We start from the raw sequence: 15,592 nt of genomic DNA, 5'->3' as shown, positions 1-15,592 counted from the left end.
GTCTGTTTGTGTCTGTTGCGCGCTGTTGTTTACAAATATTTTATTACTTGTATATTTTTTTTCCTCTCGTTTTTGCATGCATTAAATGTGTGCTAGCTTTCATTTTGAAAGGGGTGGCATGGGGTAACATTATCTGCCTGACATCAGTAAAGGGCACACAGTGCCGTTCAAAAGTATTCGCATTAGCGTAACTCTTACGAGTTTGTTAATTCGGGTCTCAGCAGTATTTAAAATATTATAAAATCGCTCATTCAATTGAGGCTCTATATATTTTATGTCAATATTCTTTTGAACTATTATTGATAGTCTTCTATTAAATGAGCGAATTTATTTATTGTGCGCTTGTTATGCGAATTTGTGTGGGTGTTAACGCAAACAGTTAAAAAAATATACACAATGTTTGTTTATTTTAATATTTTTGGTGTAAACAATTCAAACTTATGTAGCTTGCAACTAAAATTGCTTTCTCACTTTAAAACTAAGTAAACATGTATCGATGTAAAATTTCTAAGACAATATTACAAAAATAAATCGTGCTTTGCTAACATATGTAATATGTAGTTTTCTCACACATTTAAAAGCATTTTCGTACAGTGCATTAACGTAAAAGTTAACATTTTTACCATTTGCTAATTTCTTTTAGATACGCAAAATAAAGGAAGAACATAGGAATAGTTAAAAACCATTGCCAAAGATTGTTGAAAGTGACGCATTTGGGAGTTTCTATTGCCTTTGCAAGCAAGCTAATAAAAATGCAGGTGCAAGATAGAAATGCAAAATAAAATACAACCGGTGCGTGCACTATTCGTACATACTGTACGGGTGATCTATGCGTGTCTGTGTGTTTGTTTCAGTGTTGGCTTTGCGCAAGGAGAAACTATAACAAAATTAATACATTAGGAGATAAAATATTCTTGCTTATGCAGTGTCTTACACTACAATTAGTTTGAACTAAAGTGTTTCGATTTGTGTTTTTTTTTGTTTTTGTTTTTGTTTCTTTCAAATTAAAAATAGACTAATTTGTATAGATTCATATACCCCTTATAACGTTGCTCACGATTCGATTACACGTATTCGATAAAAACAAACTTTTGCGTTTTCCGTTGGATGTGGACTCGGAATTCCTTCCCATATCTCCCGTTTTGTATTTTTTTTTTTTGGGTTTTCATTCTTGTGCTTTCTTCGGGGTGAGCTGCGTTTATTTTTTCTTGTTTTTATTGTTGGCGCCGCGGGGCGGTGTCAACGGACGTCCTGAGCTGCCAAAGTTGGGATAAACAAAACGTCGCTTATCGGCGGGTTTCAATATCTGAAATGAGCACATCAGTGTGTCGTCCACGGACATCATGGCACCTGCGAAAGTGTTTCAAAATGAATTAATTATTTCATCAATTAAGTGACGTCCCGATCTATTAATTGAACAATTCGAAATGCGCAATTCGTAAATGACAAATTAAAATTAAATCTGATTGCCAGCTTTCACTTGTGACGGGTTATCTGAGAGATCAACGCTCAGGTATATATTAAAATAAATATTCCCATAGATCGGGGTATATGTCAGATTGAAGTCCAAAGATTAGCACTCACCCGCATTGTCAAACTCGCCGCAATAGTTGGGCGCTGAGAAGAGCGTCACCAGCTGACGCTTGGCAAAGAATTCATAGCCATCCTCTACCACCTGATGAGCCCGGCAGATCAGGTCAAATTCGTGTTTCTGTAAAAATTTACCCACAACCTGAAACGACAAATACTTGAGTTACATGACTCTCTAAATACTCTTTATATGCCAGTTTACCTCAGCTCCGAAAGTGAAGCTAACACCACGATCATTCTCGCCCCAGCCCATGGTGTCTTTGTCTGGATCGGACCAGAGGAGATCGCATAACAGGCCCTGGTCGGGTACATCTGTGGGCCGCATTATTCGCCGGATCTGTTCCATAGACGAAAGATCCGGACTCAGGCCGCCGTGGCAACAGAATATCTTTTCGTCGACGATGGCCGCCACTGGCAAACAGTTGAAGCAGTCCGTGAACGTCTTCCACAATTTAATAGTGTAGCGACGCTTGCACTCGTCGTAGAACCTGTCAAGGAAATGCAATAATAACATGACTCATATTCGATATTTTCTACATGGTGGAGGTAATGGGAAAAGTACCATTTGTGGAATTAGATCTAAACAACGGAATTCTGATTAAAGCAAAGGTAAACCACTGGGGGCTCTGATAAATAAAAACGTTTTTTATTGATTAGGTAAGAGTAATAGCATTTTCTTCCAATGTGCATTTTAAATGTAAATAGAAAACAGACACAAGCACACCAGTATTGGTATTGTACAAGCACCTGCCTTACACTTATAATATTTCATAGGAATAAGGCACACAATACGTGTAAAAATGTGCTGAAATGTAAACCTATTGAAACCTCCGAATTATATTACAAAGCTTGGGTTAAAAAAAGATTTTCCTTTAGAGAAATGAATAAAACAAGATAAGCTAATAAACTCTACTGTCTAGTATACTACTGTCTAGACAGTGTCTACTATCTAATTTTGACTTTTTATTGATTATAACTCACCCGTAGATGCGGTTGATACTGGCGCATTCATGGTTACCGCGCAGTAAGAAAAAGTTCTCCGAATACTTAATCTTATAGGCCAAGAGAAGGCATATTGTCTCCAGGGACTGCTTGCCACGATCGACGTAGTCGCCGAGGAACAAGTAATTCGACTCCGGGGGAAAACCGCCGTACTCGAACAGGCGCAAAAGGTCATAATATTGTCCGTGTATGTCGCCGCAAATCTTCAGTGGCGCTTCCAACTCCAGAAGAATCGGCTGCGACAGGAATATTTCGCGGGACTTTAGGCACAGGCTGCGAATCTCGCTTTCTGACAGTTGCACATTTTTCCCCGGACGTGCTCCGCGCACTGCAAAAAATCCGTAGATAAGAAAATAATACGATTTGTGGGGCAGAATCAAGGGGGATTGGGGGAATGACTTTACCTTCCAGCAGACGCGAGATAATGCTATCGATGTTCATAATATCCGACATCCCGAATGAAGCTTATCTGGTACTGCTGCTGTTACTGATTTCTGCTGTTGGTGCTACTGCTGTTTCTGCTGTTGATTCCGCCGTAATTCCAGCGCGAGCTTATGTATTTTCGGTATACGTTATGTATGTTATTTCATCGATGGGGGACGGGTGTGTGCGTGCGCTTGTGTGTGTTCGGATGGAAATTACAGTTGCACGCTTTTGGTTACGGGTTTCCACGTCGGCCTGCTGCTGCCAGAGATTCACTGCCTCGGTTGTTGGTGCTGCGCCATGTACGTTTGGCTGTTCTAAATGCTTTTCCTCCGCGGCAACAACCTTTTATTGCATCTATTGCTATATATATTATTCTCGCGTACTACAAAATTTTCTCCTACGCAGAGCTGCCAGATAATGGTTATCAATTCGCGGAGTGATGCCACCAGGTGTTTTCTATTTTTCTGGCAGCGCCTTGCGCTTTTCTTTACCCGAGTCGCCCTGTGTGCTTTAATTTTAAAAATCTTATTTCAAAACTTTCGCAGTTTTTCTAGAAAATGTGTCGTTTTAAAAGATATACAAATTATGCACTATTTTCTTTTATTTTATTGGTTTGTAGTAACAAATTTTTGAAAGAAATTAAGCAAAAATGAATAAAACTTATACTTTTTAATTATTTATAGTCTTCATCGCTTTCATTAAAACTTTTCCCGCTATTTAGGGTATTGAACATCACCCGCTTTCGAGGTAGGGGCACTGGCTTAGAAATCGAAGCTGGCTTAGATGCTCCTCGGGTCATAGCCGCCGGCTTGACCAGAATCTCCTCTAGACGGGCTTTAAAGTCCCGACTAATAGAGCGTTGGCGCGGACTAGAACTACGTGATTGTGATTCGTCGCTTCCTTCCTCTTCTTCATCCTGGGAGGTGTGCTGTGATAAATCTTCTTCAGATTTTTCAGATGTTCCAGCTTTTAGCACGCCACGCTTGGGAGCTTCAATTGGTTTCAGTGGCGTCTTGTGTTTTAGTATTACTTGAGCTCGTTCAGAGAACCGTGCGGAGCATAGCTTCTCCACAAACTTGCGTATGCGATTCCGGGTAGCGTAGAATTGGGGATAGTGCTAGAAGTATAGATTATTATAGTTAAAGTTTCTCTCTACCATATTAACATACCAATTTCATTTTGTTTCTTTGTTCAGCTAATTCAGAATTAACTCTTTTGAGGGACGTGTGAGAAATTCCCTTGGACTTTAAGTCAAAACCGTGGGGATTCAGTTTACGGTTCACCAATTTGCGGGCATCTTTCCGGGTTAGGGGCTTAGGAGGAGGCCTGTCGAAAAATTTTATAAAACTTTATACCCAAAACTCTAAAAGATTGTATTAAAAACTTACCTTGTTATTCTCACGGGAGGTTTAGTAGCTGTTGACGGTCTATTGCTTTCTCTGTGAGGCTCTGATCCGGAGCTAGAAATTTCGCTGCCATCCTCCGAAAGGCTTTGCTCTTCTCCCACCACTTCCTCTTGGCTAAGACTTTCGCTAACATCCGTAGTTTCTATAGTTTCTGGCTTATTGGAAGCAGAAAAGGCAGGCGGCTTGGTAAAAGTGGGATGGCTTCCGGAACTTCCGGCACTAGGTTGCTCCTTCTCGTTCTTCTCATGTACTTGGACCTGAGTTGTCTTCTGGATTTTCGGAATTTCCCGAGGTGCTTCTTCAATGGAGTAGGTATCATCATCGTGTTTCTCTTTCACAAACTCGCTTTCCACTTGCTTTCGAATGCGATCCATGCTGGTTTCTTCTTTTCGGTTAATTGGTTTCGGTATTTTGGATGCGTTTGGAAGAATTTGGACAGGCTCTGGTTGCTCCTTTCGGACACTCAGTTGCTTGAGTTCCCGTTCCAATGTTTCTAATTTATCCTTGTAGCCCATTTCCAAGTGATAAACTACCTCCTCCAGCTTGTTGGCACTGATCTTACCAATCTCTGCTACTTTCTCGGTAAGTATGCGTTCCAGATCCTCCAAATTGGGAGTGGCCACTCTATCTTCCAAGGGTGGCGTAGTCGCGGAAGTCTGTTTATTTTGCTCCAGAGCATGGCTAAGACCTTCAAGTTTTTTATTAATATCCTGAAGAACAAAAGGATTACACTTTTTCTAACATTTAAACCAATGATATTACCTGAATGAAAACCTCATTGCTCTCTTTTAGCTGCAGTTGCCACTCCTCAAAGTTGCTGAGACGCTCGGCCAGTCCTGTCAACTGCTCCTTGCGTTCGGTAGCTTCACTCTCTTTAGCCTCTCCGCTGTTTTCGTCCTTCTCCTTTGGTTCGGCCAGATTACTCTGTATGCCAACAGTACGCTGCTCCTGGCGCGGACTCACCCGCTTGGACCCTCCAGTGCTGCGCTCCTTGATGTTTCTTTCGGCGGCATTGAGACGTTCTTTCAGTTGCTTGATTTCCAGCTCCATTTTAATGGTATTGATTAAGTGAACATCGTTGTCCTTGTCCTTATCTTTATCTTTATCCTTGCCAGGAGCTGATGTGAGACTGGTCGGCGTGGCAATGCGATGTTTGCGACCAATATGGATATTCAAGGCCTCGTTACTGATAAAGTTCTTGGGACACAAGTGGCATGGGTAGACTACCTCCCGAATAGTCTCTATCTGGGTAATTCGTTTGTGCAACTGCACCACCTCGTTATTAGATTCTCCCAGTGACTTCCGGAGAGTGGCGATCTCCTGCTGGGCAGATGAATGGGCCTCCTTCAAGTCCGACACACATTCATCCAAATAGGTGCGACAGCAGATCAGGTACTGAATGGCGTACTGCGACATCACAAAGTACTTGGCAATTCCGCTGTCCAGAATATGAGTCTCTAAAACAGTTCCCAGCGGTGCCTCCGAAAGGTGTCCCAAAGCCTTGTCCACCAACTCAAAATTCTGCTCCTTCAAAATTCTATCCGTTTCATAGGAGCCTTTAGGAAACATGTTGTCATTAAATTGTGTAATACATGGAATACTGTGACTCCTTACCCATTAATCTCCAGTCCAAAGGACCGTCGCGGTACTGCCGCAGCTTAAAGCCTGTTTCGCGGACCATTTGCGGAAAGTTGCCCTTGAAGCCCATTTCTCTGATTCATCCGGTATCAGAAAAAATCGAAAGTTGTTTACTTCGCCCTCGCCCTCTTTGTTTTGCTTCCGTTTTCTGCAAAAGTTCGCTTTCTACTGCCCTGGGCCTTTGCTCCACTTTGCTTTCTCCTATTTTTCGGTTGTACGTAGTCAAAGTAACCGTGTTGCCAGGACAACGGGTTGACAGTGGTTGGTTCTTGCTCCTATTGTGGTTGTTAACTTGGCTCAGTAAGGGTTGGTAGCGTTTTCCGTTTGGGTTTGAATTGGGTAACTGCTTCCACTTTGACCCACCGCGATCTAGGAACAACCTACCATGCATTTTTTACATTTTTTGTGGCATTTTGCCAGGGATCCCCTTCAAAATGTTGAAAAATGCATGGGGACGAGTATATGGCCTACTGCGAAGGCTATATCTTCCCCAATAACCATCCGCTTCTTGAGCGGAATAGCTTAAACGATTTGTGGATCAATTCTCCATCGATCTGCACCAAAATATTTTTTAGATTTTTTGTCACTTTTCCTGGGGGATCCCCTTCAAAATGTTGAAAAATGCATGGGGACGAGTATATGGCCCACTGCGAGGGCTATACCTTCCCCAATAACCATTCTTTCGCGGAATACCTTAATCGATTTGTGGATCAATTTTCCATCGATCTGCATCAAAATCTACAAACAAAATGTTTTTTAGATTTTTTGTCACTTTTCCTGGGGGATCCCCTTCAAAATGTTGAAAAATGCATGGGGACGAGTATATGGCCCACTGCGAAGGCTATATCTTCCCCAATAACCATCCGATTCTTGAGCGGAATACCTTAAACGATTTGTGGATCAATTATCCATCGATCTGCATCAAAATCTGGGAACAAAATATTTTTTAGATTTTTTGTCACTTTTCCTGGGGGATCCCCTTCAAAATGTTGAAAAATGCATGGGGACGAGTATATGGCCCACTGCGAAGGCTATATCTTCCACAATAACCATCCGATTCTTGACCGGAATACCTTAAACGATTTGTGGATCAATTCTCCATCGATCTGCATCAAAATCTACAAACAAAATGTTTTTTAGATTTCTTGTAACTTTTCCTGGGGGATCCCCTTCAAAATGTTGAAAAATGCATGGGGACGAGTATATGGCCCATTGCGAAGGCTATGACAATAAGCATCCGATTCTTTCGCGGAATACCTTAAACTATTTTTAGATCAAATCTCCAGCAATATGCATTAAAATCTGGGAACAAAAATTTTTTTAGATTTTTTGGCACATTTCCTGGGACATCCTTCGAAATGTTGAAAAATGCATTGGGACGTATATATGGCCCACTGCAAAGGCTATATCTATTAGATCGATTCTCCACCAATCTGCACTGAAATCTATAATCTTTTGACAATATGACCTCCAAGCTTCTTGAAGGGCAACATTGTTTAAAATATATATTTTTCTTAACTCTCGATTATAACGATAAATCCCTGTTAGGTAAATATACAGTTCGTTATCGAACATCTCCGTCAGAGCTACTGTCAAAAGGATAAGCTCAGTTGCATCCTGGCACTCTGACCGTGAGGTTGTGCCTAAAAACAAACCGCAAACAAAATGCGATAAATTGCACAAAAAATATCAAACTAATAGGAAAAAACTGCACAAAAAGGCAGAAAACACACAACAAAATGTGGAATTGGAGTTTGTTGTGTATTTTTCTACTTGTGCCATTGGCCAACTCCACGGGTAAGTCATGAATAATTGGTTTTTAGATGATGAAAAAAATTGGTGAAAATTCCGATACCTTGATGCTGTATCCCAAGGACATGACAGCTGTCAGGAAGCTGCGCCCAAAAAGAGAGCGAGAGCAGGACATGCGCAGATGTTTGTTTTGGGATATTTGTAGTTTGTTTGGGATATTTTCTTGGAAGTTTTCTCTCACTTTTATCAATGTTATCCTTTTTTCTTATAGCACCCATAAGCTTTGAGGCGAATCCTGATACCAAACGTCTTTATGATGACTTACTGAGTAATTACAATCGTTTAATACGCCCTGTTGTCAACAATACAGAAACCCTGACGGTGTGGCTGGGTTTAAAATTGTCACAGTTGATTGAGGTGAACCTAAAGAACCAGGTGATGACCACCAATTTGTGGGTTAAACAGGTGACTATGACTTGAAAGTAAATTTTTTATCCTCATTATTAATAATAAATACTTATTATAGCGATGGTTTGACTATAAGTTACGCTGGGATCCTGAGGAATACGGCGGAGTTGAACAACTTTATGTACCTTCTGAGCATATTTGGGTGCCCGATATTGTGCTCTACAACAACTGGGATGGTAACTACGAGGTGAACCTTCATTAAAGTATATTTTTTGTCAAGATTCACCATAATTCATTTAATTTTTAGGTTACGTTGATGACCAAAGCCACTCTGAAGTATACCGGTGAAGTATTTTGGGAGCCTCCTGCTATCTACAAGTCATCCTGTGAAATGAATGTAGAATATTTTCCCTACGATGAACAAATTTGTTTCATGAAATTCGGTTCATGGACCTATAATGGAGCTCAGGTGGACTTAAAACATTTGGATCAGGTGAAGTTGAAAGAGGATTCCTAAATTCCTAAAAAGACACAGAGTTTTTAATACTAGTTTTGCTTAGGTTCCTGGCAGCAACCTTGTACAAGTGGGAATTGATTTAACTGAATTCTATTTATCTGTGGAGTGGGATATTCTTGAGGTTCCAGCTACCAAAAATGAGGAATATTATCCTGATACACTAGAGCCCTTTTCAGGTGAGTTTGTTTGAGGTTTTTGTGATTACATTTTTGAAATTGTATTTTGCATTTTAAGATATAACATTCAAGTTGACCATGCGACGTAAGACATTATTCTATACGGTTAATTTGATTGTTCCATGTGTGGCATTGACCTTCCTCACGGTGTTGGTGTTTTATTTGCCCAGCGATTCGGGCGAGAAGGTAAAGACAAGAGGATCCAATATGTTTTCTATTAGCACGTGGCATGATTAGAACTATATTTTGAAATAATACTTTGTAATTTTCTTACTGTACATATATTTGGTATATTTTGTCTTTGAATTTTTATAATATTTATTTTAATATTCTTCTGTAAAAATGTAAAAAAAAAATATATATATTCCCCTCACTCATTCATAACATATTCAAATATATCCATTTCACATCGTTTGTAACTTATGTACTTCTCAACCTCTTACACTAATAAATACAATACTCTACAAAAAACTTAAACTTTAGCAGATCTATCTACCTGATATGCACAATTAAACTCCTTTCAATAACCTTAACTTTCCTTAATCTTTCAAATCTTCTATTCAAAAGCTGAGCTCTTGTACTCTAGACCCGCAAAAACAATCTTTGTAAATTGGCTTTTAACAAATTTTCCAAAAAGAAAATTTAAATAAAAATTGAGAAGAGCTCAACTTGCACTTCCTGCTCTTTCAAAACTATAACTTTCACTATTTTATAATCAAATTTTTAACTAATAGATATGATATGTCTTGAAGATATGTAGCGTATTCTATATTTTTATTGAAATATCTTCTGCGATACCTCAGCGGCATCGCTCTCAAATTATTTTTTTTAAAGCAGCACACATATATCGACGTCCACATATATATCCTGAAAAATCCATTTCGCGTTGAATATCATTTGTGCTGTCCTGAGTAGTGAAATCTCATAACGTAAATTTTCATCGAATGCATAAAAATACGCAGTCGATATCGACATCGAACAGAATTGAATTCGAAATGTCAAAAAGCCACTCGCAAAATTTTTCCATATCGCGTATCCTGTAATTGAGCCGCGCACTCACACCAACTCGCTGACTCACATACACCCACATAAGACCACGCACACCTTAGACCTCACACACACCCTCACAATCACAGAAACACGTACTGGACTCGTGCAGTTTGTTGTTATTTTATTTTTGTCGTTGCATTAGTGTTTGTTTGTTCAATCGTATCGCTCGTTTGCTCAAGTAACTGATCTTAACTGATCCGCCACCGATTTTGATATACAATCCGGATGTTAAATCAGGTTTTCTGAACTGGTAATTAATATAGCATGTAATCCTTGAAAGAAGTTAAATTTTTCGATTCTGATCAGGGCTTTAAAAATAGGAAATTATGCCAAAAACTAATTAATACACAGTACCCCACCATACACACAAAAACTGAAAGCTTATACCTCAAAGTAGTTACATGCGCTTTGTTGCTTATTTTATTGTGTTGATTGTTTTCGTGTAAACTTCGTATGATTGATTGATTGATGGATGTGTGCGGGTTCATTGTCCCGCATCTGCCAATATTCAATAGATTGTGTTTTCGCGAGCGTGGTAGTTGTGGTCTCTTAGCTTGGTTACAGTATACGCGATAAAGTTCTTAGGATTACATTTTTACGTTTGTTTGAATTGTTTGAAAAAGTTTAAAATATTTGTTATTGTTTTTGACTGAGTCGGACCTAAAAAAGTTGTGGAAATTCAATTGTCTCGGTCATTTATGATTTTTATTTTATGTATAAGTAATATAACTGCAATTGGCTGAAATAATTTTGAATAAATTATGGTGTTTGTGTTCTTATTTGGTTGTTGTTCTGTGTTTACTGTCGGTGTTGGTTAATTGTTGGTTTGATTGTTTGATCGTTCGTATTTCTGTTGGATCGAGTGGCAGCAGTTGCCTCGAAAGGGATATCGAGATGAGGAAATTGTGTAAACATTTCGTTGACAGGTTACGTTATGTATTTCAATACTTGTGTCGTTGACCGTGTTTTTCCTGCTCTTGGCCGAAATTATTCCCCCCACATCGTTGGCGGTGCCCTTGCTGGGCAAGTATCTGCTCTTTACCATGATTCTCGTCTCACTGTCCGTTTGGACAACGGTCTGTGTGCTGAATATTCACTTCAGGTGAGTCACGTTTGAGGGGTACACTTAGAGAAAATCAGTCGTACAGTTTGGAGGTCGCCAAAAAACCATTAAAAGTTTATCTTTAAATTTAAACAGTTTTATTTAATTCCAATTATTCTAAATTTGTTATAAAATATATATTTTATTACCAGCAGCATATTTTTAATATTATTTAGTTTTATTATGAAAAGATCTAACACTAATATGAGCTCATCGGTTTTGTGTTTTAAAGAATCGAAAAAATACTACTGTGGTACAACACTACGTATGAGTAATATTTTTCGCTTCATTGCCTTTAAAAATGTCCATTTTCGTAAATTCTTTTTCCATAAAGACCTTTCTGTACCCCAACTCATAAAAAATTTTATTTTAAGCATGGAACCACTTAGTTTTTTTGTAAATATGTAAAGGCGACTTCCGAATTGTTTTGGGCTGTGGGGTATTTTCTGAGTGTGGGTTGTATCTGGTGATAATTGCCCTCGGCACAGATCCCCCTCCACGCACAATATGTCGCCGTTGGTTCGAAAACTCTTCCTGCACTTCATGCCAAAGTTGATGATGATGCGCCGGACCCAGTATACTTTGCCCGATTACGACGACTCCACACCCAGTAACGGCTATACAAACGAGATCGATGTGCGGTAAGTGGCAGTCCTCGAAATTGAAAGTAAACACTCGAATTGGACTTTTCTTTGCATCGCCTTGTTGTTTTCTTTCTCCAGTGACAGCATCAGCGATTTTCCAAGCGAATTTAAGGACAGCCAGGACGGCGCTTACGACAATGGCATGCAGAACTCCGTGGGTGAGTTACGTCAAAGTCTAACCATAAAGAACACAAATATTTTGCATACCCCCCGGCCCGAAATTGAAATCAAACATAAAACACAAGCCGAAAAAAATATCATGGCAAATAATGCAATAAAATGAAGAGCGGAATTTGCTTTGATGACAAATAACGCTTACGCGTTCCAAATTTACACATGAGCGTGGTCAAGGGGGACTAAAATCCAATTCTCTGGATCATAAAATAAGTCAAGCGCAATGTAAAAGTGCTGATATTTGTTTGTCCTTCCATAGATATGACGATAAACTATAAAAAATGGCTTAGGCCTATAGGGAGTATACTTATTTTATGGCCAATCAATCTAAAAATGTATTACAAGAATCTTTATTTATGGAGAAATACTCCATACGTATAAAGGATCCAAAAACTTGAATTTTAAATTTAAATTGTATTTTTTGATTAACAATTTCTCATAAAATGTTAATCCGACTTTTGCATATATTACTTTAATATTCTGACTTCGACACATGCCATAAAATATTTTGGATGGGCATTATTTAACTTCTGCTCCCCTTACTTGGAGTAAAATAGCTTGAGGCGTTAATTTGGGCTGTGGCATAGGCCAAAATATTTGTCTACTCATACGAGCACATAAACGATGAGATGCACACATGATACACATATACATGTATAGCCGATGGGGAGGCATTTTCTTGATTCTCACATTTATTTATTATTCCAATATTTTATTTCAATTTTTTCGCCATTTCATGGCGGAAACTTGACAGATTCTGACAATGTGATACCGCGCAACTTAACACCCGAAGTGCTACAGGCGTTGCGTGCGGTCAGATTTATTGCGCAGCATATCAAGGATGCCGACAAGGATAACGAGGTGGGTACACAGCAAAAGCATCCCAACTCTCTTACTCCCCAACTCCCATTTATCCCCAGCCCCTGCATCATCTTGGCCATCTTCAAGTCGTGCTTATTTTTGTTGCCCATTTTTATTGACGCGTATTCTCCTTGATGCGGAAAAAGATGGTGGATGATGGCGGGGCAACGGGAAGCCTTAGGGTCCTTGGCGTTGTGGTTGTTTACATTGCCATATTTTCGGCGTCTGGCGAGAGTTTTTCGCCTCCTTGTTTTTTTTTATTATTGTTTATTGCCCTTAACTTGAGCTTGAATGCATTGAATCGAGCCAAGTCCCAAATGTGCAGCAAACAATTGTAAAATATTAAATCATAACTTTATATTTTTATTGCGATTCAAGTTTATTGAGAGGCGGCCACAGAGCAATATTTTATTAGCCACCGAGAAAAAATGTATAAAACCAATTTTCGTTTTGCCTCAAAAGTGATACAACCGATATGATATTAAAAATCTATTTTTTATTGTTTCATCGCCACCCCCACCGGCCTCTGCCATTAGATTGTCGAGGACTGGAAATTCGTTTCGATGGTCTTGGATCGCTTTTTCTTATGGCTCTTCACGCTGTCCTGTGTTTTCGGGACCCTGGCCATCATTTGTCAATCACCATCGCTATACGACACCCGGTCACCGATTGACCGCCAGCTGAGCGAGATTCCGTTGCGAAAAAACAATTTCATGCTGCCGCCGGACATCGTTCGTCAGGTCCTAACTTAATTAGGGTCCAGAGGTCTCCACCATCGAGGAAGACCCGCCAAAGTTAACAATTCTTTTATGGAGGAACTCAATCAAATCAAGTGTTTCCATGAAATATTGCAACGATGTATGTTTAAGCGTCCATCTCTCTGCAATATTTTAAAACAAAATTAGCAATAAATGAATTCATTAAATAAAAAAAATATTAAGAAATTCCATTTAAAATAGACGTTGTCTTGAAAATTCAATTTTAGTGGTGGGTGGATTTTGACCAACTTTCACAATATAATATGTAAAAACGTTTGTCAGTCGCTATCAGACGAAACCACAATGACATCTGTTCCGACGCTGTTAATTTTCAATTAAGAGATGAGTTTTCATGAAAGTTTTTGGGGAAAATAAAACGTTTTTTGGGGCAGTGCTAACAATATGGCATGAACTTCGCATTTGCTATGTCAAACAGACATTACGCATACGCCACGTTGGCTGCCTAAATAATTTGCAGTATCATTTATTTGCCTCCGTACACTCCCAGGACCTTCTAGTTGCCTTCTTTGGCGCTTGGCGCTTCCTTAGCCCACATCTTCGTCTTCGGCTTTGTCTTCGTCGCTTTTCTTGTCTCACTGGCTGCCGCATTAAATTAGAAAGTTGAAATCTCTTGGCCTCGCATTCATCAACATGTGCAGGTCCTGCCTGCAGGAGCGAAAGACTTTCACTCCAGCACTGTCAACAGACATAATTTGGTGAGCACTTTGACTGGCAAGGAGGAGGGTTAACATTCTATAAAGCGTGTTGATGATGAAAAGAGCCAGGGAAAAAAGGAGGTACTTCTTTCATTTAAATCTTCGAAACTTAAACACTCTACAGGAAATTAAAAGTTTTTAAGAGATTTAAGGAACCAAAATAAAAGTTTTATGATGGGAAGAATATTTTAAAAACATACACATACTTGCCTAAAAAAGACTTTCTGTTATTTTTATTTTTCTTAAACATGTCCTATATTTTTTAAGTATTAATAAATTTTATATTTTTATTGCCAAATTGTTTTATGTCTAAGATTTAATATTTTTCTGTCTATCCAGGACTTTTATGGACTTTCGAGAAAAAAGCGTGATCCAGATATTATTAAGATTTGCTTAAGGATTCCGTGTTGCCACCCAACCCTCTATCTTAATGTCGTTTGCCGAGTTTCCTTGCTGTACTTTATTTTATTTTTGGCATTCTTTTTTTTTGTTGGCAGTTTTAAATTAGAAAAGTTTTTGCCAGATTTTTGTTTTACATTTTTCATATTTTCTACGGGCCGTGCCCCGCTGTGCATGTTTGTCGCTGTCTTTATTGTTGTTGCTGCTGCTGCTGCCAGTTTCGTTGGTGTCAGTGCGTCACATGCGTGGCAAGGAGCCACCGCCTCTTCCGTTTACACTTCCTCGGGCCTGTGCTCGTCCTTGTTCTCTTCCTTCTTTGGCATCATCAGCATCAGGAACGGATTTTCGTGGATCTGAATCCACTCCCGACACCAGCTGAGCTAAGAAGCTGCGACCCGGACGAAGTATGTCATGTTAATTTCTATTTGTTTGCCATGCAGAGCGGCAAACTTGTCCTGGGTCCTGTTTTCTATGAAAAATTCTGGTACAGTGAAGGGTGGATTTTACTAAAAGTATATTACTTACATAATGAAAACGTATTTAAAAAGCTATAGATGGTTAATATACATATTTTAAAGTATAGAAAAGTCAAAAAATGAATCACTTTTACTTTTTTTGTTAGTTTCAGGTTTTATCTAAATCTATTATTTAATTAAATATATTTCTTATTTTAAACAGCGGTCATCCTTTTATTTAGTGCCCACTGTGATGGCATTTACATAAGGCCGCAAAGTATGCAACACATTTTCGGGCACAAGCTAAAGTTCAGCAAAGCACAAAACAATATGCAAATTGTCCAACCTTCTATCCCTTCGAAAAGAAGAAGATTTTCGGGTCACGACCAGCGTCTCTTTTTATTTTTTTTTTTTTACGTCCGACCCTTCGAGCTGCATGTGTTAAGAGACTGTTAAGTGACTTAAGCCCAGTTTACACGGTCAATTACACCGCGGCCAGAAGCGAAAGCGAAAAGGAG

At 39.2% G+C, this 15,592-nt stretch overlaps 3 protein-coding genes across 3 annotated transcripts; 1 reads left to right on the top strand and 2 right to left on the bottom strand.

Annotated features, from left to right (window-relative positions):
* Nucleotides 1-379: 379 nt before the first annotated feature.
* LOC6503446 (serine/threonine-protein phosphatase alpha-1 isoform) lies at nucleotides 380-3,681 on the bottom strand. Its single transcript, XM_001967462.4, has 5 exons — nucleotides 2,997-3,681; nucleotides 2,572-2,920; nucleotides 1,793-2,078; nucleotides 1,585-1,732; nucleotides 380-1,350 (listed from the first exon to the last, which is right to left on the bottom strand). Exons 1-5 carry the CDS (start codon nucleotides 3,043-3,045, stop codon nucleotides 1,199-1,201), a joined length of 984 nt encoding a protein of 327 aa, XP_001967498.1. The 5' UTR covers nucleotides 3,046-3,681; the 3' UTR covers nucleotides 380-1,198.
* LOC116656594 (zinc finger protein DZIP1) lies at nucleotides 3,088-6,468 on the bottom strand. The gene is made up of 5 exons (XM_032456424.2): nucleotides 6,039-6,468; nucleotides 5,187-5,980; nucleotides 4,407-5,134; nucleotides 4,188-4,344; nucleotides 3,088-4,135 (listed from the first exon to the last, which is right to left on the bottom strand). The coding sequence occupies exons 1-5, from the start codon at nucleotides 6,130-6,132 to the stop codon at nucleotides 3,692-3,694; spliced, it is 2,217 nt and encodes a 738-aa protein (XP_032312315.1). The 5' UTR covers nucleotides 6,133-6,468; the 3' UTR covers nucleotides 3,088-3,691.
* A 1,185-nt stretch (nucleotides 6,469-7,653) lies between these two features.
* Nucleotides 7,654-13,702, top strand: LOC6503403 (acetylcholine receptor subunit beta-like 2). Its single transcript, XM_032456426.2, has 11 exons — nucleotides 7,654-7,859; nucleotides 8,086-8,279; nucleotides 8,341-8,469; nucleotides 8,530-8,715; nucleotides 8,783-8,915; nucleotides 8,974-9,101; nucleotides 10,892-11,067; nucleotides 11,556-11,708; nucleotides 11,790-11,869; nucleotides 12,640-12,746; nucleotides 13,283-13,702. The coding sequence occupies exons 1-11, from the start codon at nucleotides 7,802-7,804 to the stop codon at nucleotides 13,496-13,498; spliced, it is 1,560 nt and encodes a 519-aa protein (XP_032312317.1). The 5' UTR covers nucleotides 7,654-7,801; the 3' UTR covers nucleotides 13,499-13,702.
* The last annotated feature ends 1,890 nt before the right edge of the window (nucleotides 13,703-15,592 follow it).

This window comes from Drosophila ananassae, chromosome 2L (assembly GCF_017639315.1).
Source record: "Drosophila ananassae strain 14024-0371.13 chromosome 2L, ASM1763931v2, whole genome shotgun sequence".
In the NCBI taxonomy this organism is placed as follows: Eukaryota; Metazoa; Arthropoda; class Insecta; order Diptera; family Drosophilidae; genus Drosophila; species Drosophila ananassae.
Note: the sequence above shows the minus strand (reverse complement) of the source record. Positions and strands in the feature narration are given on the sequence as shown.